Here is a 27425-nt window from a genome sequence, read left to right as displayed (position 1 = left end):
TTACTTAAACTCTGTGTCTAGTTTTTCTTCTCTAAAATGGGCAAACTAAAATGTCTTCTTAAAAATGGTTACAGGGCATTACATTTGTTGATATATATTATCAAAACAGTGTCTCTCACCTAGGAAGCTATTAATAAATATTAGCCATTATAATTACCATTATGAGTATTTTAAGTGTGGCTTCATTTTTTCTTTTTGTTAAATCATAGTTGTGCACATGAATACTATCACGGGGTACAGTGTGTTGTTTCCATAGACTATTTGAAACATTCTCATCCACTTGGCCAACAGAGCCTTCATTGTTGTGGTTTCATTTTGGGGGGGAATAGTCTGACGCTCCTGTTAACCTTTGGCAGAATTAGAATGTCTATAATGCTTTTCTTCTGTTGTCTCCACAGCAAGTTGTGTTCCACCGTGCCAGAACGGAGGGATGTGTCTCCGGCCTCAACTCTGTGTGTGTAAACCGGGGACCAAGGGCAAAGCCTGTGAGACAGTCGTTGCCCAGGACAGCTCACCCCCAGGCTTTGGAGGGCAGAGTCCTGGGTCTGCCTCCTCCTGGGTTCCTCCTGAGCAAGCAGCAAAGCGCACGTCATCTAAGCAAGCCGACCCTCTGCCAAGAGTCAGTCCTGTGGCCCAGATGACCTTGACCCTCAAGCCGAAGCCTTCAGTTGCACTCTCCCAGCAGATACATTCTCAGTGAGTGTTTTGAACTTGCCTCTGGTTAACGAGCATCTTAGTGACTCTCTAGGATGCATTGCTTTAAATCACTTCCCTTTTCCTGCATAATTTGTAGACATCATTGCGTAATAATATCTGTCTGTCTTTCTTTAAGGTTTTATGTGTTAGGCTTATATACCAAATCTCTTAAAAATACTATCTGATGTACTATTTGATTGCGGTGGAGATGTGAGTTTAAAAATTCTTTGGTTTTTTTTTTGGTGGGGGATATGTTTAAGAATTTTGAAATAATTTAAAGAGAGAAGCAGGGAGTATGATTTTTAAAAGATAATAGGGAAAAAATAGGAACTCAGCTTTGCACAAAGAACGTATTCAAATGAAGCGAGTCCATGGAAAGAGATGGTTTCTCAACGTCATTGCAGGTTAAATTTATCTTCTGTTAACACCGTGTTTATCTTCCAGCTGCCACGTGGGTCCATTTTTGGTGAATGAGCTTGTTTTCTATTTATGGGAACATGGGATTTTTTTCTTAGTGTTAGGAAGTAAGTGCTATTTGGAACAAAATGAGAACTTAGGGATCAAAAAGACTGTCCATCCCTGTCCTCGTCTAAGTTGTAGCAGAAGCAGCCTTTTAGCTGTGCTGGGTCCCTACACAAATCATCTCCTCTTAATTAGCTATTCTATATGGACACGAAGATGCAGAATTTACTGCAACTATCACTTGTCATTTGTCTAGGAATGTAAAACACAGGAAGTTCCCAACTTAAAAATGGGCTTGACCCAGCAGTTCGTTTGTAAGCCACTTGCTTGGAATTTTGGAATGCTCTTTTCCTCCATAGAGACAGCTTCTACATGGTGATTAGTACCTACCCGGCCCACAGACGCGGTTTAATCTGTTACTATAGATGAAATTATCCTAATTTATACTTCCCCTTCCAGTAGGCCACCTACCATTTCTTCTGAGTGGGGTCTTTATAACTTTTCCTTTCTCTTCCCTCCTTAATCTGTTTTCTATTTTCCTTCATTTTTCTCTTATTTCTTCCTATCTTAAAATTCCATTCTACCATGGTAAATAGATTGCAGGTTAAAGTCTAACCACTTTGCATTTCCATCGGGAAACACGTCCTGCAGCCCTCAATAAGAAGGGATGGTAGGTATAATGAATACTCAGTGAAGCTTATTGGATGCCAGGCATTGTTTCATATACTTTGTATGTGTAATTAATTTACAACTCACAACGACCTTCTAAGGTAGGTGCCATTATTAACTCTGTTTCACAGATGAGAAGACTGAGGTACAGTGTAGGTAAGTAATTTGTTCAAGGTGACACAGTTAATAAGCAACGGTTTTAGGATTTAAATGGAGATAGTCAGGGCCGGGTGTGGTGGCTCACACCTGTAATCCTAGCACTCTGGGAGACTGATGTGGGCAGATGGCTTGAGCTCAGGAGTTGGCGATCAGCCTGAGCAAGAGTGAGACTCCCATCTCTACTAAAAATAGAAAAACTAGCCAGGCCTTGCAGGCACCTGTATTAGTAGGTGTATTGTAGCCCCAGCCTCTTGGGAGGCTGAGGCAAGACGTTTGCTCAAGCCAAAGACTTTAAGGTTGTTGTGAGCTATGATGATGCCATGGCACTCTTCCCGGGGCAGCAGAATGAGACTCTGTCTCAAGAAAAAAAAAGTGGGGGGTGGGGGAGATAGTCAGGTTTCTTCATCCGTGTCCTAAAGGAGAGTGTTGGCAAACATTTTCTCTAATACCACAGGTAGTAAATACCTTCAGCTTTGTAGGACGTGTGGTTCCTGCTGCAGCTACTCAGTTCTGCTTTTGTAGCACAAAAGGAGCCACAGACGATGCCTGAATGCATGAGCGTGACTGTGTTCCAATAACACTTTATTTATGGGCATTGAAGTTTGAATTTCATATAAACCCACAGGTTATGATTTTTTTCTCCAACAGTATAAAAGATAAAAATAACCCTTAACTTGGGGGCTGAAAAAAACAGGCTGTGGACCAGATTAATCGATGAGCTGAAGTTTGCTAACCCCTTCTAAGCGATAGTAATGTTGTTGTTGCTTTGTGCCAGAATATGAATGGGGTTGTGTCCTTGGAGTGATACGAAGCCTCAAGTATATCATAGCTGGACAATCTCCCTTCCAGCGTTGTTCTGGATCTAAAAAACAAAGAACAATTGGGTGGTGATCAAGAGTCAGATTGCAATTTTTTCTATATTATTACTTATATAAACTGTGAAGTAATTTACAAGCAACATTATTCATCTTGGATATCAACATCTACTGTTAGAATTTGACCCTCTAAGATGTGTATATATGGATCGTTAGTAAGAACCATATGTCAGATGTCAGATAAAAGTAGAGTCTTTTTCCCCCTTCTTTTGGTAGCAGCGGTATAATTTAGACAAGAATGTTGTGAGAAGGCTAAGGTTTCAGCTCTGACTTGGCTCTGGTAAAATAAAGTCATTGGGTAGTTTGCTTTGGAGACTTCATCTGCTGAATGAAGACGCTTTTTACAGCAGCATTGGTTAGAGACGTGTATGTGGGCGTGCCTACTGTGTGCTTTTGAGTAAGGCAAAGAGATGGCCTAGGATGCTATCACTTCAGATCTTAATCAATGTTTATAGATTGCCCCATTATCTGGTTGCTGAGGGAGGATTAAAATGTACAAGAGTGTCCTCACAACATAGCTATTGGCTTCTCTCAGAGTGAGCAATCCCAGCCTGGGGAGAGCCAGGAAACGCCACGGCACCCTTTCAGTCTGTAGTCTTGCAGAGGACACACCTTCCCTCTCACCTTGCTCTCCTCATTAGGAGCAAGTCTCTAAGTCTAGTCCTCACTCAGATAGATTGCAAGTGCTCTGTACTCCCTGAAGGGAGAAATATCATGGACTTTGTGGACACATTTTAAAAAAGATCCCGTTTAGGATATGATCTGATTGGAACTTGATGAAGACTAGAGAGGTAGAGTAAGGCTTTCTGTATACGGCTTTAAAATATAAGGCTGAAAACTAGGCTGATGATTTAGATTTCAACAAAAAAATTTTTTAAAAGACACAAAGCAAAATAGAAAAAAGAGTACCAGAGAGAGGACTTGCAATTTTAAAAAGGCTTAGGAAATGTATTGACCAGTCATAATATTTGGCTTATGTTTCTATCCTGATTTGAACAAACTGAAAATAAAAAAAGAGAACAATGATGATTTATAGGAGATGCAGAAAAAAGCTAGCATTGATGGGGAATTTGATGATATAAAAGAATGATTGTTGGTTTTTGAGGGCTGTGATCCTGGCCTTGTAGTTACGTTTGTAAGGAGGAGAATGCATTTGCAGATTAAATTTTATGATGTCTGAAATTTGATTAAAAATGATTCCTTGGGTTGGAGTACAGAGGTAACAAGATTGGTTAGGAAGTGGTAATTATTGAAGCTGAATGATGGGCAGACATGTGGGGGTTTCTTACAAAATTCTGTTTATATTTTTGATATTTTCTATTTTAAAGAGTAATAAAAAAGGGAAAGTTTCAAGTGGGAGAATGCTACAATTTGTGCTTTGGAAGATTAATCTGTCTGTAGTATCTAAGATCGATTAGAACCAGTGGTAATTGCTGGCTGGCTGAATAACAGGGGTAGTAATGATGGGTTGGAGAGGAAGGAAGTGCGGAGTTATTGGCAACTGTTGGCACCTAATTGGATGTGGAAGGCAAGAGGAGAGAGAATCAGGTATGGTCAAGGCTTGGCACAGCGTGAGAGAGGGAGGATGTGGAGGTCTTTCCATATCAGCATTTTTTAAGGATTGCTTTAATAAGATCAGGGATCTGCAAGATCTTTTAAGGTGTTTGATACTTGGTGAATGGATGGTCTTTGGCAAAGCTTTATGGTTAAAGATCATCTCTCTGTACCCTCCTAGGGACTAAGAACAGGTGGGTGTCAGTAGTATAAGGCTTGGTCAGCGATTGGTTTAGAAAGACTCTGGCCAGTTAATTCTGGCAGTAGTCATTATTGTAGTTGGTAATTTCATTCGTGCTTTTCATTGAAGCTTTTTTCCCAGTTTCCCAGCCACATCATGGGCACTCCATCCGCTGAAGAACAGACTAAATGATGCCTGATCTTTTTGCGTACACATTTTCATAGTCTCTTTTCATATTCCTGCATCCTTTACTTCACATTCTAATACTGGGTTGTTTAGAAAGTCCATATTAAAATGTGAGGTTATTATCATAATTGCATCCTATAGATGTTATTCAAATGTTGCCGTCAGTGTGTTCATCCAGTTTGCCACTGTTAGATTGTAGGTGGTTCGATTTGTAGAAGGGTGTTAATGCTTGTACGTTATGGCTAGAAGGATCGACAGACGAGCAAATTCAAAAACTGTTCAGCTTTCTAGAGTTTTTTAATCACCTGTCAGTATGGTTATTCACATATGCATTGGAGTTCTCCATAAAAGTTTATTTTCAACTTTCAGTACTATTAAATGGAGCTGTCTAGACTTTGTGTAAGATGCCCATATTTTTTTTAATCACTTCTCTGCCTTTTGGCTAAGATCAAGTATAGTATCTGCTCTTATCAGTTTAGAATGCCCATTTTTATCCATGGTAATCGTGATGGATGTTGTAGGCACTGACCATGGACCATGAGACAGAGGTCATAAAGGACATTCTTTAGCTGCTAGTGTCTTCTGGTTGTTGAGAGAATGTTTGTACAATAACTACTGCTTTGCCAAACGGAGACCCGTTATCTATACTGCATGAGAAGGAAGTACTTTTGCAAGAGACAGTGTATCCACTGTCAGTGTATCCAAGTATCTTTGAGCTTGAGGAGGAAGTCTGGTTTTGCTCAGGATGTGGATGTCAGGTCTATCTAGAGAGCCCACATGTATCCAGTCTCTTTTTTTTTTTCTTCCCTGGCAATGGCCATTTTCATCATCTGATGCTACAAAAAACATTGGTTAGTTTCTCCAGAAAAGCTAGTTTTTTCCTGTCTCAGACTGTGCGAGAGGACTGGATGTATCTAATGCCATCATTGTTCCTGCTTTCTCTTGTCATCTTTGGAGATGCGGTGAAGATCAAAGATCTTTTGCAGAACCAGGAATAATTCAAATGTATTCTATATTTATCAAGTGAGTTTATAGTCTGCCAAATATTTTCTAAATATAGAGAAGGGCTCTTTAAAATCCTTGAGATGATGGGTTCTACTTTCAAAGTTCTTGAGAAATGAATACTTGACATTTGTCATGAGTCAGGAAGCAGTGTTGAGAGATATCTGAGCCAGGAGGGAGGAGAGAGTGCTCCCGGGTCCTTCATCTCTGCCCACCACTTATCTTCCTGTCCCTGGGGTCGTGAGTCTTCAGAAACGGGCGGAAGAACTTGTGGAATGTTCCTTGAAGTATTCTGCCCTCCTAATCAACAGCAGGTACTCTCCTTCCCTTTACTTGGGTCTTCACGTACTTTCCCCGCCCCACTAAGGGTAAAAATAGCCCATTACGAAGGCACACCACCAGTTAAAGCTAAAGGCAGAGGGGCTAAGCTTTTTACCACACTGCTAGTTGATCTTGGGACATTGGTTGAGCTTATTAAAGCAACCGAGGAGTTGGTCAGTACTGAAATAGACATTTCCTCCAAATGATTTCTCAGACTAAAAGGAGGGACCTTATTTAACTTTGACCCCTTACCTTGATCCCACTGTCCTCCTCCCAGGCTTCTCTTATGTGAGTCCCTATCCTTATCATTATCATAGCGCTAAGACGGTCTTTGCATAGAGATACGTGGAGGAACTTCAGTAAACCTGTGCTTGACACATTTTATTTTGAGTTTTGCCTGGAGAGAATAACAGCATCTAAACCCTTGTCTGTGGTCTGTTCCTTGAATACTCACATTGCAGGAGTTACCTTTTCCTCCTGGAATAACACCGTTTGCTTGTAAAGCCCTGAACCTTCTGCAGAGAACTTTGCATTCTTTATTGTTTTGATCTGCCCAACAAGTCTGTGAGGGAGATGAAGGTTTTGCTCCCTCCTTCATGATGTGGAAGAAAAGGCGAAGTGTCAGAAAGTTGAAGAGAGGGACTCCGAGGATTACAGTGCTCATTGCCTGATGCCTTAGGGATGGGATGAGAAATTGGAACCAGTGTTTATTGTGTGTGTGTGTGTGTGTGTATTTACTTATTTATGTTAAACTTTTAAAAACTGAAGTTAAAATGAAATTCCCTCCAGAAAACTACAAAAATTGTAAGCACGCACAGCCTAATGATTATTCCCAAGTGACATTACACTTAGGTTAAGTGCCAGCCACCTTAGAGAACAGAACTTTTCCACTCCTGCAAAGCTCTTTTGTTCTTTTTATTATTGTTATTATTTTTTTGAGACAGAGTCTCATTTTGTTGCCCTCGGGAGGGTGCCATGGTGTCATAGCTCACAGCAACTTCAAACGCAGACTTTTGGGCTCAAGGGATCCTTTTGTCTCAGTTTTTCATTTTTAGTAGAGACAGGGTCTCACTCTTCCTCAGGCTGGTCTTGAACTCATGCATTCAAGTGATCCACCTGCCTCAGCCTCCCAGAGTCCCAGGATTACAGGAGTGAGCCACCACACCCAGTCATTTTTAAACTTTTTTATTTCAAATTAATATGAGGATACAAATTTTTAGATTACATTATTCTTCCAAGGTCCTTTGTTCTTAAATGCTACCCCTATTCTCCTCCCCAGAGGTAGCTCCTATCTTGATTTCTAACCCCAGAGATCTATGTAAGTGAATACAGTATGTATTTTTTTGCTCAGTAGTATGTCTTCTTTTTCTTTTTTTTAGTTAAATCATAGCTGTGTACGTTAATGCAGTCATGGGGTATAGTGTACTGTTTTTATATACCATTTAAAGTATTTTCATCAAACTGGTTAACATAGCCTTCATGTCATTTTCTTAGTTGTTGTGTTAAGACATTTGCATTCTACATTTAGAAAGATTCACATGTACCCTTGTAAGATGAACCATAGGCGTGGCCCCACCAATCACCCTCGATAGTATGTCTTAACATTCATTTATGTAGTCTTGTGGCTGTAGTTTGTTCATTTGCATTGACAAAGATTATTCTATCATATAAATATACCATAGTTTATTATTTATTCTGTTTTTGATGGATGTTGGGATTTTTAAAAATTTTGGCCTCTATTTAGCCCTACCTTTATTGAAATATAATTGACAAATGAAAATTATATGTATTCATTATACAGTGATGTTTTGATATATGTGTACATTATTTAATGATTCTCACAGTCAAGCTAATTAATATATCTGTTGCACACAGTTACTTTTTTTTTGTTTTGGGTTTGTGGTGAGAATATTTAAAATCTCTCCGCAAATCTCAAGTACCTAATACAGTGTTATTAACATTAGTTAGTCTTTATAATTTATTCTTCCTGCATAACTGAACTTGACCAACTTTTGGCTCAAATGAATACTATTGTGCAGGTACGTATGAGTGAGAATTCCAGAAGAAGGCCTTTTTGAAATTATAAAACCAAGCCTAACTAGACCCAGCAATGTTAAACTGTGTGAGAAGGACTTCATAATCCATGAAAATTGTGTAAAGTTTGCTCACAGTGCTAACTGTTGGTCAGATATATTTTTGTTGTTTGGAAAAGACAGGCACGTGGGGAAATGGTGAGATGAAATAGCATTTTAAGGAACTGGAAGCAAAATTTTTTCCTGCTGAGACAGGCTTTGAAAGAAGGGTGGATGGGGGCGTGGAGGTGAGAGAGATGAAGTAGGGGAGGTCATGTGCACTGTCTGCACGCTCTTGGGTCTGGTGGAAACCTGCAGTTTCCAACTAAAAAGAAGGTGCCAGGATAGAGTTTGCTCCCTAATTGAGTTGCTAGAAACCAAGATAGTGTTTGGTGTTAATATTTGTATTAATCATAATGGCTAATATTTGCTGAGTGTTCTATGCCAGACAGTATTTTACAATATTATTATTTTTTTTTAGTTTTATTTCATTTGATCCTCTCAAAATGGTGTGAGATGGATACTATTACTAGCCCCATTTTACATGATGAGGCAATTGAGGTGCAGAGGGTTTAAATAATTTGCCTAAATTCCCTGTTCTTGTGAGTACAGCACTAGGACTCAAAAACTGGCAGTCTGTAATTTCACCTCTGAACTCTATTGCCTTTAAAAAAATTTTAACATTTGAATATGCTTTGCATTCCATCGATATTGCCACGAATCCCGCCAGAGGTGCCTCTGGGGTTGCACTAAATCCTCTTTCCATGTTTCCCTTGGCATAAGAGTTTGTTTGTGTTAGAGTGAAGTATAGACTAAATTTTAAGACTAAAATTTTAGAGCTGTTCCCTGCCCCAGAGTTGCCTGGGACTAGAGTAAAGAGCCTACCTGGTGTGAGTCTTATGTGAGAGGTGAGAAGTAACATCTCAAATTATATGCAGTATGCGGCAGGTAGGACATAAAAAGCCAAGTTCAGTAACTCAGCTGATAAATATGCTTAGGGTTAGGATATTTCACTGAGGTTCTTAAGGTTGAATATCTTTCCCCCCCCCACTTTAACTGTTCCTCAAATGCGTTAGAGATGATCTAGAAGAAATAGCTCATCTTATGATTCCCAAAGGCAAGAACTTCTAAGTAGAAAGAATGTCTCCTAAAGCATTATGAAGAGAAACCTTAGATTTGCTAATCCAGGAAAAAATGTCCATCATTATTCAGGACTGCTATTTTTGGACAAGATGTTTACATGTGTATGTGTCACAGCAAGGAGAACCTGAAAGACCAGGTGGAATTGTATACTCACTGAGTGAGGTGGACTTTCCCAGGAGTAAGGTGAGGAGGCCCTGACTGACCCGTGGCCCAAGAGCTTGGGGCTTCACAAAGTACTTGAGGATTAAACCCAAACCTTTGTCCTTAACTAGAGGACTCTTTTCAAAATGCAAGTCTTACCTTGCTGTGCCCTCCAGAAGAACCTTCACTGGCTTCCCAGTGCTCTGAGGATAATGATCACAGTTCTCCACTCCTGTGGAATCTCACTTTGTAAGAGGTGTTGCCGTATAACACAGTCGCAAGCAGCCCCTTGACCTTGCCCAGCTCTTTCCTAACAAAGGCCTTTGCCCATGCATTTTCTCTCTAGAATCCACAGTCCCCCTTCCCTGGTTAACACCTGTCCCTTCTACTGATCCAGGCGTCCTCAGGGAATCCTTCCTTGATGCCTCTGTGACCCCTTGAAAGACACTCTCACCGCACCATCGTGTGCTCCCCCTCCGTCACAGCACGCGTTTCACTTTGTGTGAGCCTGTGATTGACTCTGCCTGGAACAGTGCTTACTTGCTGAATGAATACATGAAGATAGTACAGGACTGCTCTGCGTCCAGAACGTCCGACCAAGCAGGAATACAGGATCAACTCAGCTTCTGGGTTGCCTTGGTTTCCCCAAAGTGGTGATAAGAGACCACGCCCAGGAGTCACTGGTCAGAGTAGGCCAAAGTCGACTCAGTCATCCCAGTCCCCATCCCAGGACGTAAGTGGTTCAGCCATGGCAGTGATTTTCAGCCCCTATGCTGTGGCACACTGGTGTGCCATTAGAGGATCTTAGGTATGCTGCAGAAGTTTTTGATGATCATTAATTATTTTCACAAGAAGTTCAAAGCTCATTAAGTATATTCTTTTTTTACTCTTTTTTTTGATTGGTACAAGTTTAACTCTAGGTTCAAGTGTGCTGTGAGATAAAAAAGGTTGAAAAACACTGACTTGGCTCAGTGCCCATAGCTTAGTGGTTAGGACGCTGGCCACATACACTGGGGCTGGTGGCTTTGAACCAAGCCCGGGCCTACTAAATAACAAGGACAACTACAACAACAACAACAAAAATAGCTGAGCATTGTGGCGGCGCCTGTAGTCCCAGCTGCTTGGGAGGCTGAGGTAAGAGAATCTGTTAAGCCCAAGAGTTTGAGATTGCTGTGAGCTGTGACGCTACAGCACTGTACCGAGGGCGACATAGTGAGACTCTGTCTGAAAAAATAAAAAAATAAAAAACCTTAAAAAAAAAAAGAAAACTGAGCTGTGGCCTCCTGTTCTTCACAGCACTTCTGGGTAGTGATGGGGCCCACTTCTTGTATTATGTCTCTGGATGTTGTAAGGAGTTTTTCAGTGATTAGAGCATGTTTAATTCTCTGAGTCTTATGTTCTTGAGCTTTCAATGCCGAGCCTTCTTGTTCCTTAAAATTCCTGTGACGCCTCTGATGGACACCATGTGTACTATGAACAAAACGGTGACAGCAGAGCCCAGGCAGCCACTCTCTTGGGAAAAATTACTGAAACTGATACTATAAATCCAGTTTATGAGCCTGAAACTTCCTGGTCCTCATGAGTATTAAATTAAATATTGATATGAAACTTGTCACAAGTTTGGCTCAAGTGCTCATAGAAAGTAAACAGAGACGTTAAGACAAACTTTAATTATTTTTCACTTAAGAGATCGTGTAATTCCAGAGTTATGTGATTAATGGGGTTATCTGTTACCCAAACAAAGAAGAAACATTGAATCAATATTAATATCTTTGAATAGAGCTTAACTTGGGTATGTAACCTTTTGAAAGTTATTGCTTGAGCATAATGGGAAAGAGAGTAAGAATTAGCTGTTGGCCAGGCATGGTGGCTCAGACCTGTAATCCCAGCACTCTGGGTGGCCGAGGGGGGTGGATTGCTTGAGCTCAGGAGTTTGAGACCAGCCTATGCAAGAGTGAGACCTCTTGTCTCCTAAAAATAGAAAATACTAGCTGGATGAGGTGTCGTATACCTGTAGTTCCAGCTACTTGGGAACCTGAGGCAGGAGGATTATTTGAGCCCAAGAATTTGAGGTTGCTGTGAGCTATGAAGCCACAGCACTCTACTAAGGGCAACAGCGTGAGACTTGGTCTGAAAAAAACAAAAATTAGGTGTAGCTTTTAAAAAATTTTTTAATTTTCCAGCATTTTCAAACTATGCAGAACATAAAGTTTTATAACATGAGCGTCTGAATGCCTAATTCTGTTGTGGCTCCTTCCTGCTTCTAATTCAGAGTCAGGTAGAAAGACAGTCGCAGAGCTGTGACGGGAGCCCAGGTTTCCTGACCGGTATTCCACATTCTCCCGCATCTTGTATCTGCTATCGTCTCCTCTTACCAAAACGTGGAAAAAATGTATTGCATAGTATTTTTGAAGCCAAAAAAAAGTATTTAGAAAAGCAAAAAAGGTCAGTTGTTTTATGTATTTTTAAAGAAATCACTATTGTTTCACCAAAATTAGTTTATTTTGAAAACAATCACAATTCACTTAAAATATTCTGTTTTATGAAGAAAACATGACACCCTCTTCATTCTAGCAAGTTACCATGTGGACAGCTATTCCCCCAAATCTTTAAACATTGGCTGGACTGTCATCCACAGATATAGAATTTATTTTACGAATTCTCGTTTTAGGGCTTTGTGACTCAGGCATCACTTGTGTTGCTTTCAAAGCGCTGCCTTTTGTTTCTTTGCCTGGCGCTGGGGTTTTGCCAAGTGCTGGTGTTTGGAGGTTTGATAGACAGGATCTGAAGTGCGGCATCATTCTTTCTTAATTTGTTCAAAGCCTCTTTATGCAGCAGCTAATCCTTCCTAATTATATTTCTCGGAAGGATGTTCTTAACTCAAACAGGAAGATGACATAGACATTTTGAGAAGATTAGGATGCACTTTACTCTGAGAAAAGAAATTTGAAAGGAAATGCTCTCAAGTTCCCACTCCCCACTCCGCGGGCACACAAGCATTTTCCCCTAGCCCTTTGTGAAACCTTTCTCTCTCTTTCTGTTCCTCTCTCATTCTTGTGGCTTCCATTTATCTCCTGGCTTAACAAAGCTATTTCAAAGGACTAGAAAAAAAAAATTCCTAGAAAACCCATTTCTGTGTAATGAGGCAATCATTTCATGACATAATTGCCTTAATGTCTTGGAAGGTAACCTGCGAATCTAAGCTGGAAAACTTAGGGTGCATGTTAGAAAAACTTTATATAAGGTTGGAACACTTTGCAGGCTTCTTGATTAATTTCTCTGCTGCCATGTCGTTTTGTATTAGTTTAATGCCATGATTTTGATGTGGAAGTAAATAAGTCAGTGACATGTATGTTAGATTATTTTATGACTTGGATATTTCTGTCAGAGAAGATTTTGATAAATTATAGTCTGTGAAGTCTCAGTGGTTTCACATATTCTCATGAATTGTAATCTTATTACTCTACAGAATAATTTCCATTCTTGTTTCTTATGTTTTTTAATGGGATTAAACATTTATCACATTTTTGTAAGCCCTTTGTATTTTTGTGTGAATAATTTATTAATATCTTCACACTATGCTCAGTTACATGTTCTTAATAAGTTTGTTTTTCATTTATGAGAGCTCTTTTCATGTTAAAGATTCTTTTTATCAAACATTTAAGAATTCTCCAAGGGCAAGGGCTTTTCTATAGAAAATATTAGTAACATTAGCACTTATTGAATTTTTAAATCCCTACACTTGGGAGAAACTTTTTAAATTGGATTTTTAAAAATCTCACTTGTCAGGTGGTGCCTGTGGCTCAGAGGGGTAGGGCGCTGGCCCCATATGCCTGAGGTGGCGGGTTCAAACCCAGCCCCGGCCAAAAACTGCAAAAAAATTTTTTGGGGGGTGGTGCCTGTGGCTCAGTGAGTAGGGCGCCAGCCCCATATACCAGAGGTGGTGGGTTCAAACCCAGCCCTTGCCAAAAACTACAAAAACAAACAAACAAACAAGAAATCTCACTTGTCAGCCAGGCTTGGTGGCTCATGCCTCCAATCCCAGCACTCTGGAAGGCCCAGGTAGGTAGACTGCTTGAGCACAGGAGTTTGAAACTAGCCTGAGCAAGAGTAAGTCCCCTCTCTCTAAAAATAGCTGGGCACTGTGATGGGCACTTGGAGTCCCAGCTACTTGGGAGTCTGAGGCAAGGGGCCCAAGAGTTTGAGATTGCTGTGAGCTGTGATGCCAAGGCACTCTACCCAGGGTAACAGAGCGAGACTCTGTCTCAAAAAAAAAAAAATCCTACTTGTCCACAAGGGCAAGAGTACAGTCTGTTTATTATTCACTGATTTCACAATCCTTTGGTCTTCTGCAAGGTTTATTACTTACACAGACATAAATCATTATGTACTACTAAACCATCTATAACTTTCCAAGCCTAGTTTTCAGGGCATTTCCGATTGCTTGCCTTAATGTCTAGTTTACCATAATAAAGATAGAATCTCAATAGTTGATTCCTTTATTCTGTTAGTAAATACTCACTGTGTGTCAGCCACATGCCAGGTACTGCTGTAGGTATGTGGAGGCATCAGGCTAATATGCCTTGAAAATAATGAATAATATAGGATGATACCTAATTAACTGTGAAACTGTGTGGTACCTCTTCCAAATTCTAGTGAAGAATAAGGAAGGGGGAGTTCAGCAGGGGTGAAAGACTGGAGTAAAGGGACATGTACCAGAGTCAGGGGTACTGGGAAAAGTGCAGAGGCAGGAATGAGTGTCCTGTTTGCACAGCACCATTGAGGAGAATTGGTTTCTTTAGGAGATTGAGGAACGGAGCAAATGAGTTTGGGTGGGTAGGTCCAGGTTACGGAACCTTCCAAGGGGGGCTGGGAGAAATAGGAAGATGGCTCTGCCAGCCACTTAAGAAGTGTCAGACTCACCAGGGGTGGCGGGAGAGGGGGAGCACGGGGTGGTGGTAGTGGGGGGAGCAACGTCAGCAGGGCGCTGAATGAGCATGACGGAAGGCCCTGGGTCACTGGGCTGATTAGGGAAAGCGAGCCCTGGAGGAGCTGGCTCTGCAGACTGCCTGCCTCTCAGGAAGCCTTCTGGAGAGGGAAGGGAATGCAGTTTCCTTTGATACAGAAAAGATTCAGACGACTAGGCGAGGAGGTAATTCCTTTGGATCCAGGTTAGGGAATAAGGCGTGGTCTAATGTTTATCTGTCTCTCTAGATATGTGAAATTGGCAGTAGCCGGATGGAATGATTTGTAAAGCAGGGACAGTTTGCAAGGGTTTCTTTCCTTATTCCTCTCTGTCCCTCAATTCAAGCTCACCAGCCCATCATGAAGACCAGGTTGGATCTCTCTCCATGTGGATACAAGTGACTGTCCTCAGAGTATATTTGTGACCATTCACCATGTTCTGTAGAAAGATCGAGGTCTTTTTCTTTTCTTTTTCAAATGTTCAACATAGTCTCATCTTCTTCCTTTCTTTGGCCATAATGCTCCATGTTATCTCTGCTCCTTCCAACATAAATCTCCGAGTCTCCACTCTGCACTAGGAGACTCACCTAGTACTCACGCTGCAGTACTCACCTTTAGGTGACAGAAATCCTACATTTTTTCTTTATGTCTGTACTGGTGAACTGGAAATGAGCCTTGGATATTTCTCTCTCTCTCCGTCTCTCTCTCTCTCTCTCTCACACACACACGTTGGTAGGCTCTGAATGTCTTTCTAGTTACATTTCATTCTCATTAATTATACTATTAGTTAAAATAATTTAACATGAAGTCTGGAACAAAAATTGCTTTCCTTATTATTTGTTAATAGAATATACACTAGGCAATTTTTGTTTCAGACTTTAAATTATTTAACAATTTAATTAAAATTGTTTAATTTGGCTAGGCGCCTGTGTCTCAGGTGGCTAAGGCACCAGCCACATACACCTAAGGTGGCAGGTTCAGGCCCGCCAAACAACAATGACGGCTGCAATCAAAAAATAGCCGGGCATTGTGGTGGCTGCCTGTGGTCCCAGCTGCTTGGGAGGCAAAGGCAGGAGACTCGCTTGAGCCCAGGAGTTGGAGGTTGCTATGAGCTGTGATGCCACGGCACTCTATCCAGGGGGACAGCTTGAGGCTATGTCTCAAAAGAAAAAAAAATTGTTTAATTTAACAATTAAGGTCTAAGGTTGCTAGGAAGGTTTTTACAGCTTGCTTGTGCAGTCCTTGATCTAGTAATACACTACTTGATAGAAATACTAGTATTGCCTTTCGTAGAATCAGAAATATATTATGAACCTAGTAAGGAAATGTGCTTCTTTTAAAAAACATATATATCATCTTTATGTTCAAATTAATTTAGGATGTTCATAAAAAAAATAAGGATTCAGTTAAGTTCCACTAGGAAGTCTTTTGACAAGAAACAGAAAGAAATGATGTGGGATTTATTGAATATTTACTGTGTGCCAGGCATTGTCCTGGCAGCTGAAGTACATATTCTTTCGTTTTAATGAATAATTCATACTTGTAATGTTCTTTTCCCCCTTCTCTCTCTTTCTATTTCTAGAGTGAGTGTTAAAGATTTTTTTTTGTAGTTAAAGGCTATATTTTTATAGGACAAAGCATATTAATATTAGTCCTTCTATTTACTATATTAAATCAAATATCTGACCTATTCAGTCAAAGCCTGGCTCTGGTATTAATGGGCCTGGAATCAGTTAATTGAAGGATTAACTTACTGTGTCATCACCTGTGTGCACCAGGCACCCTTCTGAATTGTAGACTTGGCACTTAGGAAGCTGTAACTGAACCAGAGCCTTACGAACACAAAGGGCTTCAAGATGTTCTCAGGTGTGGGCAATCTGATGAGAGTGGGAAGGAGATTTTTTTCTCCTACTTGGAAACACTGAGCAACAACAGTGTATGGATTAATAGCGCCTGTAGAGTTTCAGAAGAAAGGGTTAAGCCAACCACAGCCCAGAAAGGACATCTTTATACATGTGTGATATTCCCCATGGGGGGTGGGGAGCGAAGGGAAACTACTCCTGTGCTCCAGAAATTTAGCTGAAAGAACAGCTGACAGTAAGGTGGATTGATAAGAGAAAGAGACTTATTTGCTGCGCATAGGGGGAAAATCAAGGGGTGATCACCCAGGGTCCCAGTGGGGTGCAGACATTTATGTCACCCCAGTTTAGAGGATAGAAGGAGATGAGGAATATAGGTAATTGTTTAGTGATAAACTGTTGCTGGGGATGATGAGTAGATACTTCTGAGAATGAGTGGATGGGGTGAGAGACCGAGTTGTGAATGACTCTGTTTGGAAGTTAACCTGAGAGACCGGTATCGTATTTACAACGATGTGGGCCAGGTATGGTTGCATTCTTGCTCTCCTGTCCTATAATACTATAATACGTTGATATTAGAGGAAGAGGAAGGAGCCGCTTGTTTTTTGATGGGTCTGGTTTATTATGAAGAAGGAGAGAAGGCCTTTTCCAAGGCCCGTTGATCTCTGAGGGCCTTTAATTCAAAATACTCTCTATACCAAGCAGTCATATTTTTGAAATGAAATTTCCTGAGTGTCTGAAAGCTAACTGGCTGCAGATGGATGGGCTCCCTTTTATGTGGAGATGCTGCCTCTAGTGTTGAGAAAAAAAATGCACTAGAAAACAGCGCAACATTGTGGTGCCATCTGTCTTGAAAATGAATTATTTTTTATTGTCTGCTTTATAGTAGTTCCCAGACAACTAAAAACCTTCAAGTGGCATTGGTGCTATTTTGCATATGGACAAGTTCAGCAGACAAAAGCCTTTAAAGTTGCATTTCAAAGGGCCTCAGGAGCTACCAGTGTGATGGGCTGAGACTGCCTCCCATGAGCCTCTCAAGGAGCTGCTGCCCCCGGCCTCTCCCCAGCTCCCTGGGGACAGAACATTTGTCCTCATCCTGGCACCATTCTTTCTCCTTTTCAGGTTCATGATCGACTTTTGGGGCATCTCTCTCTCTCAGATGAATTCAAAGTTTCACTGTCTCCTTAATAGTGTTCTGAATTACTTTTGAGGGGATAATGTTGTGGACACACCAATCCGTAGTTAGAATGAGACAATACTTAAAGAAATTTTTTAAATGCTAAAATGCATTTATATCTCAGATTTTCTTAGAATAAATTCAAATGAAAAAGAACAGTGAAACTATTTTATCGAGAAGCTATGGAAACACCATTATTAACATGATTAAGATACTTAAAAGTTTAAGTGTGTAAAGCTGTCAGATCCTTGAGGTAAGAGTTTTCTTTTTGGTTAGGGAGGCTGCTACTTAAAATTTCGTTGATAATATGAATATATGTAAAGTGTTATAAACTAGCTTAATGCAGTTGAACTGGTAATATTCGGATTTAAAGACTGCATGGGTCAGAGAATGGATTTAGTATTCCATACCGTCCAGAATGATGACAGGCTGTGAAAGCACAGGGAAACATTGGCACATTTTCAAAGGAGTTCTTCCCTGGTCTCTGGATGCTTTAATATATACTTCCTCCTGCCTCAGCCTTCCAAGTACCTTCCAAGTACCTGCTTTAATATATATATATATATATAGTTTGGTCGATTTATTGTATACAGTATACAACACACACAATGATGCGGAATGGGCTGTTTTTGTTTCTTTTCTGTTAGAGACACACTGGTTTAAAATAGCATCTGGTTAAAAACTCTGGGAGCCGACATGCCCTCTTGAAAGACAAAGGAATGTGGTGAGAATTAATAAATACACAATATGCAGGCATCCATACTAATAATTTGCAGAAGCATTTAAAAACAGGAAACGTGGACGCAGTTTGAACATTCACGATTATGCCACTGGGCAGCAGGTGGCACGCTTTGCTTTTCAATGTTCTTTGGTTTTATTTTTATACCACAGAATGCCAGAAATTGAAGAGGGTGGTTTGAGTCCACTGGAATATGTCATTTCTTGGCAGTGCAACCTTGAACCACCTCCTTTGCTCATTGCGCATAATTGCCTTTCTTTGGATGCTGTAGCCGACCCTCGGCTGCTCCCCTTAACTGCAGATGGATGAGGATTTAATTCATATGAGCAATGCTTTATTCTCTTGTGATTTTAGCAACACGTTGCTAATGGAGAAAATAAATTAGAAACAAATGAATTTCTTAAGGCACTCCCCGTATGATTTACCACAGGTTTTGTTGTGTAGTTTTCTTTAGTACTAAATGATACGTATATTAAAAAATATTGCTTCTCACTGGCTAAATACTTTGATAGGGAGGTGAGAAGTAAACAAAACTGAATACAATACAAAACTGAATACATGAAAAGATTTTGGAAAATTGGAGAAGAAAAACACGCTTTGGGACCAGAATTGAAAACCATTATCTTCCCATAGGCTAGACTGTGTGTGCAGTCAGGATTTGGACTTTACATCTGGAAAAGAAACGAAGCTTGAGGGTGGGAGTGATGGTGAGGTGAGCACCAAATTATTTTATAGACTATAGTATTTGTACTTTCAATGTCAAAAAAAAAAACAAACTTCTTTTGGGATTATTTTATGCATTGCAAAAAATTTGGGAGAATGGAGATGGAAAGCATAGTAATCATTGTAAACATTTGATAGTCAGTTGGTATCCAATACCTGGTACCTACTTAATTCTTCCTAGGCCTTTTTGTTAGAATTGAGTTCATGAGATATTTTTATTTTTATTTTTTAATGTTCAGGACTTTTAAAAATATATTCTTAACTTTCTGTATTCCGGCTCTGCATTTTTTCCTTTTAGAAAATATGACATTGATAGAGATACATAATTTACAACACACACATAAAGGGTAATGACAAAAACCCCAAACTCTTGTGTGCGCTCTCTGACTGCTGCCATCTCAGAGGCTCTCTCTGTGGTCCTTCCCCATCTCCTCATCTTCTCCCGCAGAGAAATGTGTATCAGTCATTTCCTGCTTTTCTTGATGGGTGTGTACCATATTTTCAGGTAATTCAGAACTCTATGCTATTCAGTTAGCCAGTTTTTTACTTTTAAATAAATATAATATTGTTTGTTTCCTTTTGAGACCTGTTTATATTGCTCAAGGTTATTTTTGACATTCATCTATAACCATGACTCTCAAACTTGAGTGTGTATCAGAATCTCTTGGAGGGCTCGTTGGGCAACCGCGGCTTCATGGACTCCATGTAAAGTTTCGCGTTCAGCACGTCTGGGGGTGGGCTGAGAGTTTGAAGGGCTGACACACTCTCAGGTGATCCTGATCCGGCAGGTGTGGGGACCATACTTTGCACATCACTGATTATACTAAAGCTGGTAGCTGGCATTTGTTTACCTTCGAGTAGGCCATTATATCAATATTCCACACTTAATCCTTTCTGCTGATGATAAACTTTGGGTTGTCTTCAGTATTTTGCTGTCTCAACAGTGTCGTGACCAAGTTTTCTGTAACGTTTTAAGAGTTGTTATAGAATAGAATAAAAAATACCAAAATACCCTTGTGTCAAGGGTGATTCTTGCTTCCTGAAACTTGTTTTTGAAACACCCCATTCTGCTAAGGAAAATGCCTTTCCTGTAGTCAAAAAAGCTTAAGAGCTCTTGTCAAAAAAGTTTACAGGCTGCTTGCAGGGGGTAGTTAAACTGACCATGTTTTCTTCATAAGTTAAGAAATTCTTTTCCATCTCCTTGCTGTAAGATTTTCCCCCATATTTTCTTCTGAAAGAAAGCTTTTTATTTCCTGCAGTGTACTGGAGTTGATTTTGAGTATGGTGATATTATTTTCCTTATGGACAATTTATTGTCTCAACGCTATTATCTAATTCTCTGCTCCTCTCTGAAAAAGCCCCCCAAAGTACCATACTTGTCGTATTCAAGTTTCTAGATATGTGTAAGTTTGTGGCTGGGTTTCCTATCCTGTCGTGCTGGTCTTTGAGTCAGGACCATGCTACTGTAAATATTGTAATTGTGTAATGAGCCTTGGCAGTTATAATCCTCTTTGTCTCTCTGTACTGCGTTCAGCCAGTTCCTTCCGGTTTCCTAATTCTCTCTTTAGCTCTGTTAGACCTGCTGTCTTCCTTTGGGTTGCCCATTTAAAATATTATTTATTTTTTATATCTAAAAGTTCTATTTGCTTTTTCAAGTCTTCCTAGACTATACTAATAGTCTCTTATCTTCCTCCTGCCTCAGCCTTCCAAGTACCTGCAATTACATATGAGCCCCTACACCCGGCCATACTTGCCACATCTATTTCATTATGCATATCACATATACTTACATGCTGTACTTTAAAATTGCAGTCTTATAATCTACAGTTGTTGCTGGCCTGATTCTTGTACTTAGTTTTTCCCCTTCTGATTCTGGTTTCTTTGTTCATTTCGTGATTTTTGATTGCAAGTATTCTTTGGAATTTTATCTCTAGAATTCCTTAAGATCTGTTTTTAAGGTAGGTTCCTACAGAGGGTATTTGTATCTGCTTCTGACAAGTTCCTAGGGAGTACTGCCCATTCAGGTCCCCTTTTAATTAAATGTGTGGGTTTTTATTATTTTGATCACTAGGTCTTTTTAATTTTTTCTTTGAATTTCACAATATTAAGAGGGTACATATGGTTTTGGTTACGTGGGTCGCTGAACGGCTGTAAGTGTGCTGTCACCCAAATAGTGTTCATTGTATCTGTTAGGTAGGGTTTAGCTCCTCTCCTCTGCCTGCTGGTATTTTTAATTTGAATGCTCAACTGGCATAAAGGTGGACTTACAGTTGGGAATTCTCACCTGGCATTTTTGTTGTTGCTGGTTTTCATGTTCACCCAAAGGTCAAAGTAAGAGCATATCATGCATTCTTTCTTTGGACTGGTTTGGGATTCCCCCCCCCCCCACTGAAAGTCTCACATGGGGGCTGTGATCTTATCTTTCCCCTCCTGCAGTCACCAAGCTTTGTCCCTTGCACATGAAAACCTGTAATCTAGGCATCCAGAAATGGCAGATGCCCCTTCAGGGAAAATTCCTACTCTGGGGCCAACTCATTTCCCTGGATTCGTGCTCTCTGGTTGTTCCTGGCCTCTGAGGGTTTCTCTGACTCTCCTGCCAGCTCAGCCATATTTTTATATTTTGTCCAGCAATCTTAGTTGTTTTATCCTGGCAGATTTTCTCTGGACATCTAATCCTCTGTTTTGCCAAAAGTAGAGATCCTAGTTAATTTATTTTAAGGAGTTTTTGTTCTGAGAACTAGAAAATATTTGGAGGCCAGATCATAAAGTTCCTTGTGCTGCAAGGAATGCACATCACACTTGAACAACTATGCTTTGGAGAGATTCAGGCTTTCGTGAAAACCTCCTCTTTCGGGGTGGAGGGAGCTCATCCAATCACGTGCTGGGTGAGCCTGGGAGATCTGTAGGGTACTCTAGGCCACCTTCTCTCATGTCTGCCCTTGGCACCCCAACTGGGGCCCCTGTGCTCTGGGCCGTGCCTCTGTTTCCTGCCTTTTGTCTTTCTGTCTCCAGCCTACTGTTAAACCTTGTCATCAGAGTCTCAGTAGTTTCATTTGAGCATCTTTAGCTCTCAGAGAGAGATACTTTTAGAGTGCTGATTAGCGTGTGTAGAGGTTAAATTGGCCTTTGTGTGCTAAAATCCCACCCTTTGAGGGTTTGGTAAGAGAAAATTGAAGTTCTATTCATTATTACTCTGGGAAGAGGATGGGGTAGGAAAATGGCAAACACAGAGTACTTCTGCCACCCTAGTGGCATTCAATGAGAAGTAACGTGAGAGAGTCGATCGAGAAGCTTCTCGAGCTCTCTATATAGATTTTAAACCACAAATACCCCCAACGAGAAATAACGTGAGAGAGTCGATCGAGAAGCTTCTCGAGCTGTCTATATAGATTTTAAACCACAAATACCCCTGAATTAATTGTGGTAGAGTTGTACACCCATAAGTGGAAATGGTGTTGTGTCCATTCTGAGTATCCTTCTTACCTCCTGTATCTGAATTGATGATATTTAATGGTGTGTTAGACTCACCTTTCGCAGTGACCACCTGTAACTAGGCAGCCTGCAGAGCCTTGCTAAATATATCAGGACACCAAGTAAAATATCTCCTTTAACCAAAAGTAACATCCAATATATTTTTGGCTGGCCAATTCTGATCCCAGAGTTGTCTAAACCATTGAGAAATTACATGTTATATTTGTGTGTGTGGAGAGGGCATAATAATATAATTACAGGCAGTTAAAATAAATTGAGGGAGTCAATGAAATTAAACATTTTCTTTGGCCCCATATTATTTCTTTTTCAGAAACCTGAGTTGGAATTTGATAGCCATCGGTTTATTCTATCAGCGTCAATGCTGGAAGGATAATGGGTTTGGAGAGGCAGGGGTTGGGCAAGGTGAAGCTGAGAACAGTGGCTGAAGGTTGAGGTTTTAGATGCCGGGGGCTTGGAGGCTTGGTTTTGTGTGTGATTTAGATTGGGGCAGCAAGCAAGACGGGGAAGGAGAGCAGGTGTAGAATCCTGGAGTGCAAGGGAGGAACCAAGGAGAAGTCAGGTAAAAGGGGGCTAAGGGTCCGGGCTTTGGAGCAGGAGATTGGCCCACAAAGGCCCCGGAGAGCAGGGTGCAGAGGCCCACAGAGATCTCACCTCTTGGCATGGCAGGAAAAGCTCTGGGTTTGAAGTAATGGGTCTTGATTACAGGAGGCAATGATAAGTAGTTAGCGAGGGCCTGCAGGCAGGAGGGGGCTGCCCAGCTGAAGGGAGTTTACATGCTATCTAAGATCGGGCACAGTCATATGATGAGAGCATTGGGAACTCCAGCTCCAGAGAGAGCTGCCCTCCCCACACGTGATGATCTGAGCCCCTTCCTTGCTGAGAAGGAGCTCACAGCTCAGGGGAAAGTATAGTAGTCCATAGCCTACCTCCTTCTGTTGACCACCTGCTTCAGTTGACCTAATTTTCCTAGACCAGACATGCACCTTATGTACATATCAGTACAGTAGGCCTAGTTCCTCATGTTGACCACTTCCATGTGTTGACCAGTTTGTTACAGTCCACAGGGAGTTGTCAACTCTCAGAGGTTCTACTGTATGCTATTAGTACATTCATACATACATAGAATAACATTTGCAGCAGGTGATCTGGGAGTTCCGAGAAGAGGGCAGTACCATTTACTTCTCCATCAGGCCTAACCTCATTTCAGGGCGGTCTGTAACGTGGTCCGTCGACTGCTGCTCAGCCACACACACTTTGCTGTGTTACTTCTGCATGTTCCCTTCCCACTCTACACTGTGTGTCCTCTTCAACTCCTCCTATCTAATCTGCTCTGGAATTGTGAGGCCAGTTCCATTCTAAAGAGCTTCCTCTGAACTTATCACAATAGCCAGTGTGTACTGAGAACCTGCAATGGGCTTACAGCACATCAGGTGTTCTGTGTACATGATCTTGTAAGGGGGTCAGGTTCAAATTATTAAACTATTTACTGGACAGCACAGCCATAGGGCAATCAGAATGGAGCCGGCTGCCATGCTGGGTCACCTACTGTCCTGTGGTGCTGGTCTGAACTGTAGGGAGGTTGGGTGGGGGTGAGCTGGAGTAGGGGTGGCACATGGGGGGACTCTTAACATCTGCTGTGAATGAAACGGGGGCAGTTTTACAGTGGTAACCCCAGACTGGTACCCACTAGCTGACTGTTGGGCTGCCTCATAACCACCCCACCCTCTTTTAACAGATCTGGAAAATTATTTTTAGAAAGGTCAGATAACCTGCCGAAATGATAGCTAGTTAACAGGAGTCAGACCTTGAACTCAAGCCTGTCTGACCCTAAAAGATTAAGAGTGTTTCCCAGCACAGTGACTCATGCAGTGAGCAGTGACCTGTTCAGTCTTATGCTGTTCACCACTTCATCTCACTCAAGCCTGTTTTCTCTAGCTAGATGGCTACAGACTGTGTCTTTTCTGTATTCCCAGCACCTAATCTGGAATGGGAGCACATGGTAAATATCAATCATTCTTTTATTTACTCTGTAAGCTCTTAGCAGACACCTACCACGTGCTAAGCTTCATATTAGGAGATAAGCCAGATAAATAAGCCAGATGGTTACCCTTAAAGAACCCACAGTTTCTTGGAGGTCTGTGTCTCTCTCTGTCTTCCTCACACTTAATTATAATGCAATGTGCTAATGATAGAAATTTGCACCAGGTAATCAAGGGGCATCTCTTTGAATAAGGTAGGTGGTGGAGGTCATACAGTGCATGTGTGTTCAAGTTTACAAGATCCTGCAGCAGTTTACGAGCCTTCTGGCTCTGCGTCCTCACCAGCACTTGGTGTTGTGAGTTTTTTCTTTGCACCATTCTCATAGGTGTATAGTGGTGGCTCATGATGGTTTTTAGTGCGAATTTTCCTAGTGATTAATCTTTTCATGTGCTTTTGTGATTATTTTTTCAGATGCTTCCTTGCCATCCGTGTATCATCTTTGGGAAAGTGTCTGTTTGGATTTTTAGTGCATAGTTTTAATTGGGCTGTTTACTTTCTCATTTGTTGATATTAACGACTTTCAACAGAACTTTCTTTTTAGGAATTTGTTCATTAGGCTTCCAGTGCATTTAATATGAACAGTTTATAAAGCGCTTCAAAGATGCTGTGGGAGTAGTTGCCAAGGACGACTAACGCGGACTTTGATGCGGCTGGAGGGAGAGCGGTGAGGACGAGGTTTGAGGCATGCTTTTCCTCAGTGTGGTTTTGAAATAGGACGACAGAGAAAAGAGAGAGGAACGAGAGCCAGAAAGCGCAGGAGGGACTTTGATCTTCAGTCTACAAGGAACACAGGGATTCTTTTGGTTGCTGGTGGAAGCTGGAAAGGTTAGGAATGCCAAAGGGATGGTTTACTCGGATGAGAAAAGCAACTGGACAACAACAACAAGAAACACAGAAATGCTTTAAAAACACCCGTCCTTCTTAGCACAGAATTGGATGAGGCAAGACCGCTGAAAATAAGGTCAAATTATTTTGTAATCCTGGAGTGAGCTAAGCACATATTGAACACTTTTAGGAAGGGTAAAAATGCATCAGTCTATGTCTGGATATTTACAATATGTTTGTATTTTTAGCATCTACGTTGACGTGCTAATACATTGGTATTTGTTGAGAAGAAAAAAATATTTGGCTGATTATGTATTCTGGGAGAGTGTGTGTATAAGGTTAAAACACTTCCTACCTCCTGACACCTGACTCAGAGGCCCCGTGCCATTGGATTAAAACCACCCAGGTTTCTCATCCTCCGGTTCAAGGCCTCCGACCCCTACACCTGGTGCTGTCCACATGGTTTGGTGTATATGATGAGTGTATGGGTGCTGAGCTCTCCTCAGCCTCAAAGAAGCCAATAACCCCCCATTGGCCGTGAACCGCTGTTCTAGGGGGCATGCTTGGCAAATTCTTTTTTGTGATGGCACAGCAAATATTCTGTGCCATTCAGCTTGAAAACATTATGGCAGGAAGTCCTGCGTCAGATGAAATTAGGTGTACATTAAAGCAGTGGGATTGAGCCAGAGCCTTTTCAGCTCTTGTATAAGCAGCTTTGATTCTCTGCCTGACATAATGTATCAGTAACAATTGGCCAAGAAAATTTTTTTTTAACTTATTAAAAGAATTACTCCAGATATGTATGTTCCTGATTATAGAGCTGTAATTATTAAAAACCTATATTATTGTGTTTAATAAAAATCACACTTTATAGGGTGGGCCTAACATGCACACTATGCCTGCTGTGCTTCGGGGGAGACAAACCAGTGTAAGTTACATACGGTCTGGCTCAGAAGACATCAGCCGTATGCCCAGGAAAGGACGGGCTGGAGGGAGAGAGCATGTCAGGATGGGGTGGGAAGGGGAGGAAATCTGTAAGCAATCGCTCCGAGGAGGAAAGAGAGGGGAAATTGGGCTGAGTGTGCTTTATATGGAGTATTCCTGTTAGGGAATCACTGCAAATGGGGTTGAAAATGCAACACAGGTGAAATGACATTTTGGGAAATCTGGTGAAGGAGGGCTAGGCGTGTTGTAGAGAAAGCGAGAGCATAGAACGAGAGACAGATTTTACATAGTGGATGCAGTCACATAGCCACGAAGAGGAAAGGGCCGTCTGGGGCAGCCCCGGTAGAGGTGGGGGAGGTAGCATGTTCCGTGTGAAAAGGAGAAAGAGACGGTGGGTCAGATGGTCCCACTTACTCACGGACACTAGGCTCACAGTGTAGATTTGTGCTCCCTTTTTGCAAGGTATTTTAAAATGTTAAAAAGGAAAGCATTTGTACCTTTTAGGAAAGAGTTGTTAAAGGAAAAATATAGGTATTTTTTAAACCACAAGTGATAAACTGTGAATAAATGAAGAGCCACAGTATTGTCCCAGGCATACTGTGATTAACCTGGCACCATTTGGGAGTGGTTGATTCAGAGATCTGTTGTAAAGAGAACAAGAAAAACAATTGGGAATTCAGAAGCAGGGGAGGATATCAGGTAGTGAATGGTCTTGATGGAAAGAGATTAAGAGCACTTATTTAGTACAAGGAAGTATGTGGCCACAGTTGAACCCATTCCTTAGAGTACCAGCCAAGCACTGGCAGGAAAGACAGAACCAGAACCGTCAGAGTATTCTGGGAGTGCAGTAAAAATCCTACAACTTCCTCCTGGAAGAGAACAATACAGTTGCCCTCTAATTGTAGTAACTGGATGAAAAGTGGTTATGGATGGTAGGATCATACCTATGGAGCATATTGCAAGGGTACATGTCGGATCTTTTAAGTATAGAGTAGAAATGTCTTATCACAATGATTAAGTAAATGAGGTGAGGGACATATTAACCTGTAAGCATTCCAAATTGTATATGAAATCAGCACATCGTACCCCATAAATGCATTAATGTATATATGATCTACCTCTTTATGATTTAATAAGAAAAAAAAAAGAGTTAAATGTTGACCAGACACATTTAAGATTAAGGTGGTCACACCCTAGAG

At 41.1% G+C, this 27425-nt stretch overlaps 1 protein-coding gene and 1 pseudogene across 5 annotated transcripts in view; both read left to right on the top strand.

The window, feature by feature from the left end:
* LTBP1 (latent transforming growth factor beta binding protein 1) overlaps positions 1–27425 on the top strand; it is a 437504-nt gene that overhangs the window by 73097 nt on the left and 336982 nt on the right. For 4 of the 5 annotated variants that reach the window (XM_023516653.1, XM_023516654.1, XM_023516652.1 and 1 more), the window contains exon 1: positions 405–696. In XM_023516653.1, the coding sequence (XP_023372421.1) occupies positions 431–696 (266 nt within the window). In that variant the 5' untranslated portion in view covers positions 405–430. Of the gene's footprint in view, positions 1–398; positions 697–27425 lie in introns of those variants that run through there. The other variant, XM_023516658.1, reaches the window with a different exon arrangement.
* Positions 5205–5349, top strand: LOC111727153 (annotated as a pseudogene).

This window comes from Otolemur garnettii, unplaced genomic scaffold (assembly GCF_000181295.1).
Source record: "Otolemur garnettii isolate 467f Iridium unplaced genomic scaffold, OtoGar3 scaffold00095, whole genome shotgun sequence".
Classification (NCBI taxonomy): Eukaryota; Metazoa; Chordata; class Mammalia; order Primates; family Galagidae; genus Otolemur; species Otolemur garnettii.
The sequence above is the reverse complement of the archived record's forward strand: the minus strand, read 5'-3'. Positions and strand labels throughout refer to the sequence as shown.